The sequence below is a fragment of the Geotrypetes seraphini genome, chromosome 1 (assembly GCF_902459505.1).
Source record: "Geotrypetes seraphini chromosome 1, aGeoSer1.1, whole genome shotgun sequence".
Classification (NCBI taxonomy): domain Eukaryota; kingdom Metazoa; phylum Chordata; class Amphibia; order Gymnophiona; family Dermophiidae; genus Geotrypetes; species Geotrypetes seraphini.
The window spans coordinates 205,303,623-205,323,236 of NC_047084.1; the positions used below are offsets into that span (position 1 = coordinate 205,303,623).

At 43.5% G+C, this 19,614-nt stretch overlaps 1 protein-coding gene across 4 annotated transcripts in view; it reads right to left on the reverse strand.

Annotated features, from left to right (window-relative positions):
- The window catches only part of TUSC3 (tumor suppressor candidate 3), an 82,058-nt gene that overhangs the window by 42,042 nt on the left and 20,402 nt on the right, over positions 1-19,614 (reverse strand). For all 4 annotated transcript variants that reach the window (XM_033962415.1, XM_033960816.1, XM_033963161.1 and 1 more), the window contains exons 2-4: positions 13,589-13,758; positions 6,410-6,527; positions 3,314-3,454 (exon numbers count right to left, since the gene is read on the reverse strand). In XM_033962415.1, the coding sequence (XP_033818306.1) occupies positions 3,314-3,454; positions 6,410-6,527; positions 13,589-13,758 (429 nt within the window). The remainder of the gene's footprint in view (positions 1-3,313; positions 3,455-6,409; positions 6,528-13,588; positions 13,759-19,614) is intronic.

Sequence of the window (19,614 nt, forward strand, 5' to 3'; positions counted from 1 at the left end):
ACATAAAAGAACCCCATAGTCAATATTTAGCTGGCGGGGATCAGCCATGGGCTGAATTAAGTCTGTATATTCAATGATAGGCCATGTCCATGCACTAACAATGAATATCTAGGTCTGACCAGAAATGTTTTGGCTGCTTGAGTTTATGTAGCTCCTGCTTAGTATTAAGCTGGGCCTGCATCTGGAGATCATTCTTTCGTCTGGCTCTTCCCCTCCCAATTTCAATCTCCCTTCTTACTCACCCTAACAAGGTCTGAGCCCCACAGCATGCCTGAACCCCCCTTCAACATGTAGACCTAAAATGGGCCTTCAACATATAGACCAATCAGGGCCTTAGGTCCCTCCCTGGTGTATCCCAGGATGCATCAGGAAAGGGAAGGCCCACAATTCTGTGAAGGCGGGCCTGCTGGCCGAAGGGAGTAAGCATTCCTCCAGCTGGCCTACAAAAAATAGGTACTGCTGGGGGTCCAGGTGGGCTTGTGGGGGGAGGGTCAGAGTGGAGGCATGTCTTCAGGCGAGGGGGGGTTCTGGCAGGAGGAATTGGGCGTCCATTCTGCCAGTGATCTTCAGGAGGTGATGGGTTTCCGGCAAGAGGGAGTGGGCATCCTGCCGGGGGATGTCTGGGGGGGTGGGTGACAGGAGGGAGTGGGCATCCCTCCTGCCAGTGGATATCTCATGGGGGTGGGGGGGGGGCAGAAGAAGAAATTAGGCACTCCTTCTGCCATGGATATTTGGAGGTGGAGTGGCTCCGGAGGGAGGGCATCTCTCCTGCCGGTCGACGTTGCAGGGGGGATGGGTTCACTGCTGTGGCTGCTAAACTGATCGCTGCAGGGAGATTCCCTTGCGACGATCAGCTCAGCGGCAACGCGATTCTCTAACTGGCGCCTGTGATATGGACACTGGTTAGAGAACTGGGGACAGACATGATTCTATATAGGATGCCTGTATGATTCTCAAAAGCTGCTTAGGCGGCTGCTCAGACCGGGCCTAAATGTCAGCTAGTAACCACTGAAAGTGACGGACTGGGTCAGGAAATGGTTGTGGAAAGCAATAGAGGGTGGTGGTCAATGGAGATCACTCTGAAGAAAGGGATGTTACCAGTGATGTGCTGCAAGTTTCAGTTCCTGAGTCTGATCTTTTTAACATTTTTGTAAACAATATTACTGAAGGGTTGTCAGGTAAGATTTGCCTCTTTGCACATGACACCAAAATCTGCAATAGAGATGTGGATGGTGTAAATAACATGAGGAAGGATCTAGCGCAGCTTGAGGAATGGTCTGGAATTTGGCAGCTAAGATTTAATGCTAAGAAATGCAAGGTCATGATTTGGGCTGCAAAAACCCGAGGGAATAGTACGGTTTAGGGGGTGAAGAACTTGTATGCACGAAAGATGTGATAGTATGTGATGATCTTAAGGAGGCCAAATAGGCTGAAAAGGTGACAGCAAAAGTTAGAAGGATGCTTGAGTGCATAGGGAGAGGAATGGCCAGTAGGAAAAAAAAATGAGGTATTGATGCCCCTGTATAAGAATCTGGTGAGAACTCATTTAAAATATTGATTACAATTCTGGAGACCATACCTTCAAAAAGATGTAAACAGGATAGAGTCAGTCCAGAAGTAGGCTACTAAAATGGTTGATTGTATTCATCAAAAGGCGTATGGGAACAGATTTAAAGATCTCAATATACATTATAACCTTGGTTTACGAGCATAATTTATTCCGAAAACATGCTTGTAATCGAAAACACTCGTATATTAAAGTGAATTTCCCCATAAGAAATAATGGAAATTCAGACAATTCGTTCCACAATCCAAAAACTTTAATACAAAATACTATACGTTCTTGTATTGCAAGACCTCGCTCATATAGAACAGTCACTACAATCCGGAGCGTCAGAGAGAAGAACCATCAACTAAGTGTATACTGTATGTACTCGTATTGCAAGACTTTGCTTGTTTAGAACAGTCACTACACTCTTGCAGTGTCAGAGAAGAACAATCGATTCAGTTGTGATGATGTGATGCGTGTATACTATATGTACTTGTATTGCAAGACCTTTCTTGTATATCAAGTTAAAATTTAATAAAATGTTTTGCTTGTCTTGCATAACACTTGCATACCAAGTTACTTGCAATCCAAGGTTTTACTGTATATACTTTAGAGGAAAAGCGGGAGAGGGGATATATGATAGAGATGTTTAAATAACTATGTGGCATAAATGTGCATGAGGCGAGTCTCTTTCAACTGAAAGGAAGCTCTGGAATTAGGGAGCATAGGATGAAGGTGAAAGGGGATAGATTCAGAAGTAAACTCAGAAAATACTTTTTCATAGAAAGGGTGGTAGATGCTTATAACTGTTCCCACACCCTCACCCCTGGTGAAGGTAGTGGAAACAAAAAGTGTATCTGAATTCAAGAAAGCTTGGGATAAGTACATTGAATCTCTAAAAGAGAGGAGGAGATAGTGGATGGCATGGTTAGGTAGACTAGGAAGGCCATATAGTCTTTATCTGCCTTCATTTTTCTCTATTTCCATTAGCATGTGGCCATTTAAAAAATTAATACGGGAGCACTTTACACCTCCTGTCTAGAATGCAGTAAGGGCTCCCATTTTAGGTCTACATTATTTAGTTACAATAGTTCGTACTAATGTGAGTGTGCTAGCTAATTAGCACAATCATACCCATTCTCCACTCCTGACATGCCCCCTCCAAACAAAAATGATAAAAAAATAATTACCTCACAGTTGGCAAAAGTATTGCAGATGGCAATACTAATGTGGATTTTTTTATGTTTAAATCTGTTTTTATTAACAAGAACAAACCACACACCAACAAATGCAAAATGGCAGACAAGAATTTAAATTAAACAAGACAGGGACTTTTTAATGCATCTCATGATAGGCAATTAGGACCATATTCTATAAATGGTGCCTTAAGTTATAAGCCTAACTTAATTGGTAAAGCCATTTAAAAACAATTTTAAAATCATTAAAAAAATGTAGGCACCTCCGGCACCTAGAAAAATGGCACCTTCATTGTGTCTATGGAGGTGCCTTAGAATGCCTAAGGTCAAAGTAGGTGCATCTGTAGATGCGATTCTCATCAAAGATAGGTGCCGGAAATGTAGGCCTAAATTTCCGGCGCCTACCTTTGACAAAAGCTGCAATTCTGTAAACAGCGCCGTTTTTTAGGTGACTGCCAATAAGAATCCAGTGCTTAACAAAGCTTAGAAAAAGGGCCCATTGTGAGATTTAACAAAGAAAGTGAAGATTAGTTTATGCTCACATCAATTATAGTAGAATATTACATACATGCACATCTGTTCTATCTGCAATCCATTTAGCTAGCTGCTCTGCTGCAAAACCAATGCGCTGAAGGTCAAAGGTGTCTGCTCTCTTGGGTTTCCCTTTAGCTGGGAAATGCATGAATGTTGGAGCAGAGTTCATATTCAGCTAGAAGAAAACAGATAAACCACCATTATGTTATAATAATCTCAAAACTATATTGTATACAAAGTTATCAAGTTTTGCAAACAGAAAGTAAAATATAAAACTTAGAGCAGCATAGAAATCCAAGAGGACTAGTTAGACACAGACCTCTCAAATTTAACTCTCTCATTCAGGAAACCACATTTTGGAATTGTTTTACAATATCAGGCCTCCATTGGGTTAATAATAAGTAGGACTGTACATCGATTAAAATTTTTAATCACACGATGAATCACAATTGTACACTGCAATATATATGCGTATTCCAGTCGGGTTTTCAGGATTTCCCCAATGAATATGCATGAGATCTATTTGCATGCACTGCAAACCCAACTGGAATACGGCTCTCGAGGACCGGAGTTCCCTACCCCTGAGATAGAGGATTACTATACAGGTCCTGGACCTGATGGGCCGCCGCGTGATCGTACTGCTGGGCATGATGGACCTCTGGTCTGATCCAGCAGAGGCACTGCTTATGTTCTTATGTTATGTTAACTCTAACCAACCGGTGTTCATAGATAAACTTTTGATCCCTTATTCATCATCAAGGACCCTACGACCAAATAATCAAAATCTACTCTCCATACCATCAATACGGGAACTATTTTACAATACTACTCGCAAATCCATCTTTTCAGTTACCGTCCTCTCTCTGTGGAATGCGCTCCCATTAGACGTTCGATTAGAGAACTCGCCTGAAAAATTTAAATCCAAACTTAAAATCTTCCTTTTTAAAGATGCCTTTACTATTTAGTATCAGCTGCAGTCTCTCAGTTTCTTGATTCATGTGAAGCTATGAAACATCTAATACTTCTTTTGAAATGATTCCCCTCCCAATGTTTTTCCCACTTCCCATTTCCAGTCCTTTTTTATTAATTTTACTTTGATGTATTTTAAATATCCTTGCCCTCCCCTACTCTCCTTCCGTCTCATGTACGTTAATCTGAATCTGTCTAGTATTTTTTTAATATGATAAAATATTGCTTTTATTTACTTATTTTAACTGTCCCTCATAATCTTTTTATATTGTACACCATCTAGACCAGTGGTCTCAAACTCAAACCCTTTGCAGGGCCACATTTTGGATTTGTAGGTACTTGGAGGGCCGCAGAAAGAATGGTTAATTTCTTCTTATTAAAGAAATGACAATTTTGCATGAGATAAAACACTTTATAGTTTATAAATCTTTCCTTTTGGCTAAGTTTTAATAATAATATTGTAATTTATAGGTAAAGAGACATATGATCAAAACAATTTTATTTTACTTTTGTGATTATGATAAACATACCGAGGGCCTCAAAATAGGACCTGGTGGGCCGCATGTGGCCCCCGGGCCGCAAGTTTGAGACCACTGATCTAGACATTTGTTTTGATATATGGTATATCAACAATAAAGAAACTTGGAACTTGGAACGCTCTGCCGGAGGCTGTTATAGGGGAAAACACCCTCCGGGGATTCAAGACAAAGTTAGACAAGTTCCTGCTGAACCAGAACGTATGCCGGTAAGGCTAGACTCAGGTAGGGCACTGGTTTTTGACCTAAGGGCCGCCGCGGGAGTGGACTGTTGGGCACAATGAACACTGGTCTGACCCAGCAGTGGCAATTCTTATGTTATGTTCTTATGTACCAGGACATTTGAAAAAAATATCCAATTGTGTGGGAAAAACAAATTGAACTGAAAAGAAAAATCGATTCTATAGACCAAATTGACTCCACCCCTGGAAAACCTCTAAAATAGCCAGTTTTGCATTAGGTATTAACTGATCATTTTCAGAGGCAGTAACCAGTTACCATATTTTTCGCTCCGTAAGAGGTGCCTGACCACCCTAGATTTAGAGGAGGAAAACAAGAAATAAAACATTCTGAACCAAATTCTCCTTGCCAGGCTCTGCAACCAACCCCGCACTCCTTTCCAGGCTCTGCACCCTGTCCTCCCTCCCTGCCAGGCTCTGTACCCTGTCCCCCCTCTGGTGGTCTAGTGATAGGTCAGGACAGAGCACAGAGACAGGGCAGGCAAGGACAGGGCACAGGGCAGGCATAATTAGTGACAGGCAGGCAGGCCTAGTGGCAGGCAGGCAGGCCTAGTGGCCTAGTTACAGAAAGGCAGGCCTAGTGGCAGGCAGGGAGGGCCTCCCACCCCAAGGCAAGCAGGCAGGCAGGGCCCACCACCCCCAGGCAGGGCCCACCACCCCGAGGCAAGCAGGCAGGGTCAACCCCCCACCCCCAGTATCTTATTTTAGTTCCTCCGGTGACCCGGCAGTCCTGCACTTCCATCCGGCTGACTCCTAAGCTAGCTAAAACAGCGTCAGAGTGGCACAAAAGGCAGACGTGAGCTTTTCGCGTGCCTGCATTGTCCCACACCGCTCCGTGAATGGCTGCCATCAGATTTTGTGAATCAGATAGGCACGCGAAAAGCTCGCGTCTACCTTTTGCGCTGCTCTGACGCTGCTGCAGCTAGTTCGGAAGTCAGCCGGAGGGAAGGGCAGGACCGCTGGAGGAACTAAAATAAGTTAGGGGGGGGTTTGAGTATTCACTCCCTAAGACACACCCTTATTTCCACCCACTTTTTTGGGGGAAAAAAGTGCGTCTTCTGGAGCGAAAAATACGGTAAGTGCCACTGAATATGACTGATTAGTCTTGATTATGTAATTTAACTGCAGCATTTCTGGCCACTTAAACCACTTTGAATATTGACCCCTAAATGTAAAATTAATAAACACCTAAGAATAGACAAATTAAAATATAATACAGACCATTCTAGGAGGTTCACAAACTTTTTCTCACAGCTGTAAATATGAACATTTTTATAATTACTAACTTTATACTGTACAATAACTGTCATAACATTGGACAAATCTACAAAACCAATGAAATTCAACAATTTAAATATTTTCAAGAGCATAACCTATAATTATTACCTGTTGAAAAACATCTGCCCCTTCATCATAGTCCACTACCGTGAAGAAGAGTTTGTTAGAAAAGGCAGATGAATAACGCCATGAGTTAGCCAGCACCTGATATTCTTCATTAGCTTGTCTATTAAGTACAAGGAGTTAAGTACACATTAGTATGTATAGTTAATAAAGTAAAGCCAATAAAAACAGAGTTATGGTCAAATTTGTTCCTACCTGATAATTTCCTTTCTTTAATTCCTGCTAGACCAGTCCAGACTAGTAGGTTACTCCCCCCCACCCTCTTTCCCTGAAAATCAGCAGATGGTGGCAGAGAACACTGAAATACAGGGCTCCTTTTACGAAGGTGCGCTAGCGTTTTTAGCGCACGCACACGATTAGTGAGCGCTATAGCACGCGCTAGCTGAAAAACTACCACCTGCTTAAAAGGAGGTGGTAGCGACTAGTGTGCGTGGCATTTTAGCGTGTGCTAAGCGCGCTAAAACCGCTAGCACACCCTTGTAAAAGGAGACCACAGTGACATCACTGTCAATATTTATTTATTTAATTTTCTATACTGTTCTCCCAGGAGAGCTCAGAACGGTTTACATGAATTTATTCAGGTGCTTAAGCATTTTTCCCTGTCTGTTCCGGTGGGCTCACAATCTATCTAATGTGCCTGGGGCAATGGGGGATTAAGTGACTTGCCCAGGGTCACAAGGAGCAGCGAACCCACAACCCCAGGGTGCTGAGGCTGTAGCTTTTAACCATTGTGCCAGTAGCTTTTAACCATTGTGCCACACTCTCCCCTATAAATATTGGTTCTGACTAGGCAACAGTGAAACGCAGAGTTCAAAACAACTGAATAAAGAAGTCTATAATGAAATATGTGAGAGTGGGGAGGGCCCTCAGTTTTTACAACTCACAACTGAACAAGAGCGAGCTCCTTACAACAGAGTTGTCACATAATAAACCAAGAGGGAGTAAAATTGTGAAACATACCTGGGCCCTTACCTGTGAAATGTGTAGATGTGTGCTATTACACAATTATAAGTGCAAAGAATCAAAAATATATAATTATAGTAATACTGTTGACCAGTCAAAAAAGGAAACAGCGTCCAAATCACATCACTGCACAAAACAGTGCTTGTTCCAGCGATTTGCTTTCAGTTAAGAGATGATAGGCTCTGGAGTAATCTAAGGAAATACATTTTTTTACAGAAAGAGTGGTAGATGCATGGAATAGTCTCCCAGAAGAGGTGGTGGAGACAGAGACTGTGTCTGAATTCAAAAAGGCCTGGGATAGGCATGCGGGATCTCTCAGAGAGAGAAAGAGATAATGGTTACTGCGGATGGGCAGACTAGATGGGCCATTTGTTTGATACTTAATCTCCTTTACCCTCTCCTCTCTCCCTTTCCCCTTCCTCCTCTCTCCTCTCTTTTTCTCTCCCATTCCTCTCCCTCCTACCTGTCCACCTCCTATTTCTCCCTCCTTTTTCTCTCCCCTCTTACCTCTCTTTACAGTCACCTTGAGCCTGTGTGGGTATGAGCGACATACAAATGGAAGATTAGATTAGATCAGATTAGATCATGTTTCTATGTATGTACCTAGAGGACTTACAATCAAAGTTTCTATCTAAAGCAATGAACGGCTAAGTGATTTGCCCAAGAACATAAGAACAGTCATACTGGGTCAGACCAATAGTCCATCTAGCCCAGATTCCTGTTTCCAAAAGCGACCAATGTAGGGCACAGTACATACTACCAATCGGGAGAAAGCAGTCTCAATAGTAAACTATGGATTTTTCCTCTAGAAATATAAGAATAGCCTTAAAGGGTCAGACCAGTGGCCAATCCAGATCATGAGTACCTGGCAAAACCCAAAATAGTCGCAATATTCCATGCTACCAATCTAGGGCAAGCAGTGGCTTCCCCCATGTAACATAAGTGTGTGGCGCGGTGGTTGGATCTACAGCTTCAGCACTCTGGGGTTGTGGGTTCAAACCCCACATTGCTCTTTGTGACCCTGGGTAAGTCACTCAGTCCTCCGTAGCCCCAGGTACGCTAGATAGATTGTGAGCCAACCAGGACAGATAGGGAAAATGCTTGAGTACCTGACTGTAAAAATCACTTAGATAAACCTTGATAAGTGGTATATAAATTCCTAATAAACTTAATAACATAGTAAATGGCGGCAGATAAAGACCCAAGTGGTCCATCCAGTCTTCCCAACCATACATGCTCCATAAATTTATTTAGTTTAAATGATCCTTTTTCTTAGATATTTCTGGGCCAGAAACTCAGAGCCCTGCCCAAAGTGTGCTTAGGTTCTATCTACTGGAGTCTCCATCAAAGCTCACTCCAGCCCATCTTAACCATCCCAGCCATCAAAACCCTCCCTAGTCTGTCCTCAACTGAATGTCCATATAAGGGACACAGGCTGTCTGTCTCAATAACAGACTATGGACTTTTCCTCCAGGAAATTTTCCAAACCTTTCTTAAAACCAGCTATATAACAGCTCGTACCACATCCTCTGACAATACATTCTAGCGCTTAACTATTCTCTGACTGAAAAAATTATTTCCTCCTATTGGTTTTAAAAATATTTCCCTGAAACTTCATTGAGTGTCTCCTAGTCTTCGTAATTTTTGACAGAGTAAAAAATCAATCCACCTCTACCCATTCTACACTACTCAGGATTTTATAGACTTCAATCATATCTCCCCCTCAGCCATCTCTTTTTCAAGCTGAAGAGCCCCAACTTTTTAAATCTTTCCACATATGGGTGTAGTTCCAACCCCTTTATCATCTTGGTCACTCTTCTTTGAACCTTTACTAGTTCCACTATGTCTGTTTTTAGATAAGGCAACCAGAATTGAACACAGTACTCAAGGTGAGGTTGCAACTTGGAACAATACCAAGGCATTATAAGATTCTTAGTCTTGTTAACTCCTTTTTTATAATAATTCTTAGTAGTGCTGCCCGATTCACGATTCAAATTGGTTCACCGATTTACTTCGGGAGAATCAATTTGAATCGATTAAAAAAAAAAAAAAAATCGGCCTCCCAATTCGGTAACTGACCCTCCCCTCTCGCCCCCTAAAGCAGGAGCGGCAGTGCTGCCTCTTGCTGGCCGGCCACTGCCACTCCTGCTTTAGAGGGCGAGGGGGGAGGGTCAGTCGGGAAGTGCTGGTGCCCGGCTTCCCCCTTGGCCTCCCGCACATCCATTTACCTCATTTAAGCAGCCTGAAGGCCTGCCTGTCCCTCCTGAAGGCCTGAACCAGCACTCCCCCCAAGGACTGCACCCCCCCTCCCCGGAAGGCCTGCGTGTTCCCCCTGACCTACCGCGCATCCATTTACCTCATTTCAGCAACCTGCAGAGAGGATCGCTTGTGCTAGTGATCTCTGCAAGCTGCTATAGGCCTTCGGAGCTGTTTCCTCTACTGTGATCCTGCCTCTGACATCAGAGGAGGGGCGGGACCGCAGCAGAGGGAAGACAGCTCCCAAGACCTATAACAGCTTGCAGAGATCACTAGCACAAGCGATCCTCTCTGCAGGTTGCTGAAATGAGGTAAATGGATGCACGGTAGGTCAGGGGGAACACGCAGGCCTTCAGGGGGGACAGGCCTTCACGGGTGGTGGCACATGCTTTCAGGGATGGTGGCACAGGCCTTCAGGGAGGACAGGCAGGCCTTCAGGGGGAGTGGTGCATTCCTTCAGGGAGGGACAGACCTTCAGGGGATGGGGCCCCGGTGTAGAAGTACATGGAGGGAGGGAGGGAAGGGGGGGGTTCAAAGAAATGTGCATATACTGGACTTTGGGGGGGAAGAAATAATGGGTCTAAAAACAGAGGAGAGGGAAAGATATGGTAGACAATGGGATTTAGGGAGGGAAGGAACAGAAAGGGAGAGAAGTTGGACACAAGGGATGGTGTGGAGGGGGAGATAGAGATACTGGATAGGAGGGTAGTTGGGAAAAGAAAGGGAGAGATGGTGGACCCTGGGGTGGTGGGGAAAGAGGGAGAGATGCTGGATGAAAGGATAGTTGAGAAAAGGTGGATCTGTGGATGGAGATGAAAAAAAGGAAAGATGCCAGACCTCCACAGTAGGGAAGGGAAATGGAAGGGGAGGACAGAGATAGAAGATAGATGGTTAGCACGAAGAAAGAAGGAAAACCCTGGCAAGCAAATTATCAGAATACAACCAGAGCCTGGGACCAACAAGATTTGAATAATGACCAGACAACAAAAGGTAGAAAAAATTATTTTATTTTCTGTTTTGTGATTACAATATGTCAGATTTGAAACATGTATCCTGCTAGAGCTGCAAACGTGAGCTAGGATTTAACAGAGAGAGGAAAAGTCTTTTTTGTTTGTTTATACAACAGCGCCAGTGTGGTTAAGAGAAGGCAAAGGGGGTGAAGAGGCTATAAAAGGGTGAAGAGGATATAAAATAAACCCACCCGAATGTTTGAAAAAACAACAACACCCAATTGGGCAGGAAAATTGAATCGAAAAATCGATTCAATAGGCTGAATCAAATCAAAATTTTTTTTCCTGAATCGGGCAGCACTAATTCTTAGCATCATGTTTGGTTTTTGGCCGCCGCCACACATTGAGCGGAAGGTTTCAGCGTATTATCTACAATGACACCCAGATCTTTTTCTTGGGTGCTAACCCTCAACATTAACCATAGCATCTAGTATCTATGATTTGGGTTATTCTTCCCAATGTATATAACTTAGCATTTGTCCACATTAAAGTTAATCTACCATTTGGACACCAAACCTTTCTTAAATCCAGCTATGCTATCTACTGTAACCACATCCTCTGGCAATGAATTCCAGATCTTAACAATAGTTTAAGTAAAAAAAAATCTCCTCCTATTTCTTTTAACAGTATTCCAATATAATTTCATTGAGTGTTCTCTGGTTTTTGTACTTTATAAAAGGGTTAATAATCAATTCACTCTTACCCTGTTCTACACTATTCAGGATTATGCAGACCTTGATCATGTCCCCCCTCAATTTTCTCTTTTCCAAGATGAAAAGCACTAACATCTTTTGTCTTTCATCATATGAGAGGAGTTCCATCCTCTTTATCATTTTGGTTGCTCTAATTTGAACCTTTTCTAATTCTGTATTTTTTTTCAGATATGGCAACCAGAACTGTGCATAATAATATAGTTGAAGATGCACCATGAAGTTCTAAAGAAGCATTAAAATATTCCTGCACTTATTTACTCCCTTTACTAGCATCCTGATATCTTCCTACTTTTTCAATCAGGGTGAGTGAAAGCCCAAATGATCAATCCATCAAATAAACAGTCTATGACTCAATATTTCCCAGGAACAATGAGAGAAAGTTCTCTTGGGACTGTAAACACTTGTTTACTACTCTTATATCCATGCAACTAGTTGGCTGATTATGTAGATTATGGTCTTTTATGTAGATTTAGTTCACAAGTTCACCCAGAGAATAAGGTCAGACACCTTACTCAGAAGAAAGCTGTCACTTAGGATGTAAGGATACACCTGACTGTCCAAGCATGGAGTCTAAAAGGAGAAATTCATCATCCTCACAGAGCACTTAAAGGTTCTTTACCTTCTACTCCTTTTTCCCTTTGGACTGTGATTCTTAGTTTATGAATCCACTTCCATGTCCAATTCCTGACTCTCTTTTTCTCACCTATCTCCATGGGTGTTTCATGTTATTCACTGGAGTGTTCTCATCTCATTTCATTTTTTTCTTTCCCCTGGGTAAGCTTCACATTCCAGGTCCTTTCTCTAGATCAGGTCCTTTATGAGTTCTACTTTCAGCTCTCAGGGTTCCTTAGAATAGTTACACCTAAAGGGAGGCCCTACATTCCTTGAGATAATGGACTTTCAGTAACTCTTTTGGCCCAAGGCTGGTGTATTGGACAAGAGCGTGGGGATTTGAGGTCTCTAGAAAGAGTTGAGACTTTTTTTCTGTACCTTCTAGGGCAGGGGTGTCCAACTTTTTGGCTTCACTGGGCCGCATTGGCCGAAAAAAATGTTTCTGAGGCCGCACAAACTTTCAAATGCTACAGCAAGACACAGGAGGAAGCCAGCAAGATGCTAAACACCCGGGGGCAGCAGAGGAAAACACTGCATTGCCCTTGACCGGGGCCGCACAAAATACTTCACGGTGCCACATGCGGCCCTCGGGCCGCAGGTTGGACACCCCTGTTCTAGGGATACCCTATCTCCCTTATCACATACCTCACCTCTTAAGATCCTCAACCTCCCACATTCTTTCAGAATCTTATCCTCTGTGGCAGAATACATAAAAAAACAATGTCATCCTAAAAATGTTTCATATTGACAAAGGGGAAAAAAGGACTCAGCTTGCCAAGACCAGGCTGCCAATTCAACACCGATACCTTCTATGGACCTGACCATACTGGAACTGGCTTGGCTTTTTCTGATGCTTGCCATTGATGAGTGGATTGCATCCTGGCTTGGCATGACACTTAAGCTCCAATGGCATCAATGTTGTCTATAGTGTAGCCCCTGCTCATTCTGCAGACCCATTTCCTGTTTGTTGTCTGTGCCTTTATGCCAATAATTGGTTCACTGTCAAGAGTTGGCACCAACAGAGACAGAGCTCCTCTGATGTCCTGGGAAGCTCACCCATGTGCTTGAAGGGACTCCGTTCCTCAGCACTCTCGCCTTGAGTCTGGACAGGAAGCACTGGAAGGAGGCCTAAGACTCCAGTTGGCCCAGGTGCCTAAGGACCCTCCTATGGGAGGGGCCTTAAGCATCTGAGCAAATCAGAGCCTTGGGCCCCTCCCCAGTGCATCCCAGAATGTTATGATCACTATTTCCCAGTGCACCCAACACAGTTACCTCTCATACTATGACATGCATTCCACTAAGGATTAAATATAAAATAGCTGCCCTTCTTGTGGGCTCCTAGACCAAGCTGATTACAAGCTATTCAATAAAAATGTAAATGCAGTATCACTTTAAAAAATAAAATCTGGCAGGAAAGGACTGCATTGCAGATGTTTAGCAAATATATATTCCAAACTTCAACAGGTTTGTGGGTTGCTTTTTATATTATATATTCATTTTGGTATGTTCTCTTCCTTTTTAAATAAACCTCATATTGTTTTCTCAAGAGAGAGGTTATTTTGCTAAGAGAGAAAGTCATGTTTCATATTTAAAGAGCGTCATAACCTTACCTGCATACAGAGCATTGTCTTTGAGGCTGGAGAGCAGTGAACATTACTAACATTGAATAATTGCGAGGTGGTGCCTTCACAAACCTTCTGAATTTATCTCCATTCATACGAATAACAGAGCGCCTTGAACTCCATTCCATCAGTTGTTCCACCTTTTCAGCTAAAAGATTCTGTATACAACAAACAGAAGCAAGATGTAGATTCCAAGTCAAATCAAAAATTAATATTAATATGCTAAAACTAATTGCAAATAGGGTTAAGAAATTATTAATTAATGCTCGGCATGATGGCAAATTACGAACTGGTGTTTAAGCATGAATGAATATAACCTGCACAGAGCAGCAAATGCATGCTTCACTTTGTTAGGCAGACTAGATGGTCCATGCAGGTTTTTATCTGCCATCAATTACTATGCTTGGTAGCTTTTAGGCAACTAAGGGCTAGATTCACAAAGGGCACGGATCGAATCCGATCCGTGTCCGGGGAGCTGATTCACGAATCGCCCTCATGCAAATGAGGGTGATTGGAATCACACCCCCATCCGACTGTCGGGGTCGCTCTCTAGTGATCCCGATGCATGCGCAGACCATCTGTAGGTACACGATCGGTTTGCTTAGTGAATCTAGCCCTTAGGGGTCCTTTTACTGAGCTGTAGTAAGAACTAGTGCCCGCTTACTGCAGCTTAAAAGGGCTTACCTCAGGACATGCTTAGGTGTCCTGTGGTAATTCCCAAATCTACATGTGCTACTTCCGTGTTAAAAATTATTTTTTATTTATTGTTTGAGGGGACATGTCTGGGAAGGACAGGGGGCATTTCTACACTAATCAGTTAGCACATCTATGTTAAAGCATGCAGATTAGCGCAGGATTACCATATGAGCCCTTACCACCAATAAAATGGGTGGTGGTAAGTGCTCACATGATAATTGTTTTTAATGGCTGTGCCATTAATTGAAAAAAAAAAAGAAAATTGACCATTTTAGTGCTGTGGGAACAATGGCTTTAGCAAACAGGAAAAACCCATGTAAAGTACACTAAGGCAGCTTAGTTAAAAAAAGACCTAGTTCCTTCTAAGCCAGGGGTCTCAAAATCCCTCCTTGAGGGCCGCAATCCAGTCAGGTTTTCAGGATTTCCCCAATGAATATGCATGAGATCTATGTGCATGCACTGCTTTTGATGCATATTCATTGGGGAAATCCTGAAAACCCGACTGAATTGCAGCCCTCAAAAAGGGACTTTGAGATCCCTGTTCTAAGCTGAGCAGGAGTCCTCTAACCACATTGCTGCCAGTGAAGGGTATTCCTTCAGTATTGTATTTTCAATTGCTAGGGACACGCATGCCCTTAAGAATCAAGGAGAGATTGACAATCCCTCACTATTGACAATATGAAAGAGCACTCCTCGGTGGCAACAATGCAATTGGAGGACTCCCGCTCAGCTTAGAAGGAACAGTGAAGGAGAGAAAGGAGCAAAGAAACAGTGAGAAAAGAGAGGACCAAGGACTGAGAGATAACCTGTAATTCAGGGAGAAAAAGGATGGAGAAGGAAGGACCATGGATAAGAAGAAGAGTTATGGTGATAGAAAGAGAGCCCATGTTGGAAAGAGAAACAGGGCTGGTTATTAGGAAGAGGTTGAGAAGACACTAGTTAGGAGAGAAGGAGAGAAGATCCAGAATGGAAAAAGGAGGAAGGGGGAGTAGACAAGTAATGGGAAGATATAGGGAGAGAGAGAGAGCAAGGAAAGGAAGAGAAGATTTAGGACCAGGGAAAGAGAGACAGAGAGTGTGGGAGGAATAACCTAGATCAGGGAGGGGAAAAATCCTAGGGGGTAAAAAAGAGAAGGTTTAGAAATAGAATAAATAAAGTAGGATAAAGAGCCGCAACAGAGTGATAAGAGAAGTCAGAAAAAGCAAGAACAGGAGGAACAGACAAGGATGAAAACAAAAAGTGAGAGAATCAACGAAAGAGAGCAGAAACATTAAAGGGAGCACTAAAATATGCATTCTCAAGGCAAGAGACAAAGGAGAAGGAAGAAGTACACCTAAGAGGTGGGAGGCACAAAAAAAGAACAACAAGGCTGTCCTTATTTTATCTGGTTAGTTATATGGGTACAGGGCTGAATATCACCGGTATCCAAATAAATGCTAACGTCCTATTTATACTCAGATTTTCAGTACCAGTATCCAGACATCGCATGGCATAAAAACGGAAAATCCAGGCATGAAACAGCCTGTCATGGCCAGTTTAAAAGCACACTGACCACATGCCACAGACAAAAAAAGAAAACATGCTGATATCATCTGAAATTCTTTAGTGACAATTAGCGAAAGCCTTTGCCTAGTTTTCTAATATAAATTTCAAATACCCTTAACTTCAGCAATTTTGGAAATTTCAAACTGAACTTTATCAACAGTTTTCAATTATTGCACAATGACGATTATTTTAAAGCCAACATAGCCGGATATTGGGAAACGTTTTCAACTACTCAGTTAAACTTCATTGGCTAGGATAATGCCACTGTGCAATGCTAATCCTCACCTTATTTTATCCTCATCTCACTTGTTTTAAACTTTGGGTGACCAATTAGTATTCCCATACAACTCACATATTGAAAGATTAGGCTCTTACCTTTGCTAATCTTCTTTCTTGTAAATCCACACTTTATTCCGGGACCAGTGGGTTATTTCCGTCCACCTGCCAGGACTTTGTAGGAAGCCTCAAACTTCAGAGACGTAAATCCCTCCCACTCATACCTCATCACTGTCACTGGTTTTGTAAACATCAATCAGTAGCAAAGCAGCCAGAAACATCTGTAGAGGACAATAACAATAGAGAGGGAACGGGGACACTCCCTGACAAGCAAGTGTATTCTGATCACAATTAGAAATGCAAAACAGCAACAAGTAAACATAATTGAATCAGGATAGCAAATAGTAGTAACGTGAACAATAATAATAGTGCTATAAGTAGAAACAGCATGCACTGACAGAAGGAGGTGCCCTAACTAGGGACCACCCAAAACTGAGTGTGAAACCCAAACAGATGGCACTCTATAAAGGCTGGTCAGAAAATAGAAATCCAGTTTATCAGTACTTGAAAAGCAGACAATCGGTGAATCAGGAAAATATAGGATGAGTTCCCAGAATAAAGTGTGGATTTACAAGAAAGAAGATTAGCAAAAGTAAGAGCCTAATTTTTCGTTCTTGTACAATCTCACTTTATTCTTGGACCAGTGGAACATAACAGAGCAGTCCTGGAGAATCAAGGTAGGACTGAGGAACCCGCTGCCAAAACAGAGGCACCAAAAGCATTATCCTGCTTGGCCACCAAATCGAGCCTGTAAACTTGTTGAATGTATGCAAAGAAAACATCTCTGGTAGAATGAGCCCACACTGCGAGGGGGGAGGGGTTCTTTCAGGCCATAACGTAAGCCGCAGAAACGGCCATATGGATCCAGCTACAAATGATGGTCTTAGAAGCAGGCCTACCCTTGCCAGCAGGATCCGCTAGAACAGACAGGTGATCAGAGAGAAGAAACTCGGCGACATCCAGATACCACATCAAAAATCTGATGTTTGGGCAGACTGGATCGACCATTCAGGTCTTTATCTGCCGTCACTTGCTATGTTACTATAAGCCAGAGCGGAGAACCAGATTAAGATTACAAGCGGGACAGGGTAGGTGCAGTGGAGGTCTAAGACTCAGAGCACCCCACAGGAAACGAGTCCCATCCCAATGAGCTGTCAATGAGCCCCTCAAAGAGGGGAACAGGATCAAACGCAGGCCAGCCTAAAGGACCACAAGGAAAAACAGAAGGAGTGCCACCGAGTGGTTAGGAGAGCAAAGAGGGAATATGAAGAGAGACTAGCGAGAGAGGCAAAAAATTTCAAATCATTCTTCAGGTACGTAAAGGGAAAGCAACCAGCGAGGGAGGAAGTGGGGCCCTTGGATGATGGGGATAGAAAGGGAGTAGTGAGGGAGGAAAAAGAAATAGCTGACAAGTTAAACATCAGTCTTCACGAGGGAGGACACATCCAACATTCCGGAACCAGAGGAAATAGAAAATGGAGATCAAGATAGCAAGCTGATCCAACTAGAGGTGAGCCAGGAGGATGTCCTCAGGCAGATAGACAAGCTAAAGAGCGACAAGTCGCCAGGTCCAGACAGCATCCACCCAAGGGTGCTCAAGGAATTGAGGAATGAAATAGCAGAGACACTTCAGCAAATATGCAACCTATCCCTAAAAACTGGAGAGATCCCGGAGGACTGGAAAATAGCTAATGTCACACCCATCTTCAAGAAGGGTTCAAGGGGCGACCCGGGAAACTACAGGCTGGTGAGCCTCACATCGGTCCCGGGAAAGATGATGGAGGCACTGATTAAGGACGGCATCTGTGATCATATCGAAAAAAATGGACAGCTAAGGTCGAGCCAGCATGGGTTCAGCAAGGGTAGGTCGTGCCTCACAAACTTGTTATACTTCTTTGAGAGGGTAAACAGCCAGGTGGACAAAGGTGAACCCATAGACATAATTTACCTAGACTTCCAGAAAGCCTTCGATAAGGTACCACATGAGCGATTGCTCAGGAAACTATGGAATCATGGGGTGCGAGGGGAGGTCCACCGATGGATCAAAAACTGGCTGTCAGACAGGAAGCAGAGGGTTGGTGTAAAGGGCCACTACTCGGACTGGCAAGGGGTCACGAGCGGGGTTCCTCAAGGGTCAGTGCTGGGACCGCTCCTGTTTAACATATTCATCGACGATCTGGAGGCGGGAACAAAATGTGAGGTCATCAAATTCGCAGATGATACCAAACTATTCAGCAGGGTTGAAACCACGGTAGATTGCGAGGATCTCCAAAGGGATCTTACGACACTGGAAGAATGGGCGAAAAAGTGGCAAATGAGCTTCAACGTGGGGAAATGCAAGGTCATGCATATAGGGAGAAGGAACCCGATGTTCACTTACAAAATGGGGGGAACAATGCTAGGGGTCAGTAAGCTGGAAAGAGACCTGGGAGTGATGGTAGACACGACATTGAAGGCGTCAGCACAGTGCGCCACAGCCTCGAGGAAAGCAAACCAAATGCTAGGTATCATTAAGAAGGGTATCTCGACCAGAACGAAGGAAGTCATCCTGCCACTGTACCGGGCTATGGTGCGCCCCCATCTGGAATACTGTGTACAGTACTGGTCACCGTACCTCAAAAAGGACATGGCAATGCTTGAGGGAGTCCAGAGAAGAGCAACTAAACTGATTAAGGGTATGGAAAACCTTACATACACTGACAGACTGAAAAGGTTGGGGCTGTTCTCCCTGGAGAAGCGGAGACTCAGAGGAGATATGATAGAGACCTTCAAGATCCTGAGGGGCATCGAAAAGGTTGACAAGGACAGATTTTTCAATTTGAAAGAAACCACAAGAACAAGGGGACACTCGATGAAATTGAAGGGGGACAGGTTTAGAACAAACGCAAGGAAATTTTTTTTCACACAGAGGGTGGTGGACACATGGAACACCCTTCCGGAAGCCGTGATAGGAAATAGCACAGTACAGGGTTTCAAGGAAGACCTGGATAGGTTCCTGGAGGACAAAGGGATTGAGGGGTACAGATAAGAGCAGTGGAAGGTTTAGAGATAAGTGTAGAGGTAGGTATAAAATTAGTCAGGGACTGCTGCTCAGGCAATATGCCTGATGGGCCGCCGCGTGAGCGGACCGCTGGGCAGGATGGACCTCTGGTCTGCCCCGGCGGAGGCGACTACTTATGTTCTTATGTTCTTACATGAAAGACAAGCAATCTGCACCCGGCGCAAAGCTACCACTAGGCTCTTCATCAGACCATCTTGCAGAAACTCCAGGACACGAGGAATCAATGAAACAAACGGGACTACCTGATTCAGGGTGCACCAGACATGGCAACAACTCCAAGCTTTCACATAGGCTGCCCCTGTGGACTTCCATTTCCTGTGAAGCAATGTGTCAATCACTGCCAAAGAATAGCTCCAGCTAATCAAGGCTGCACACT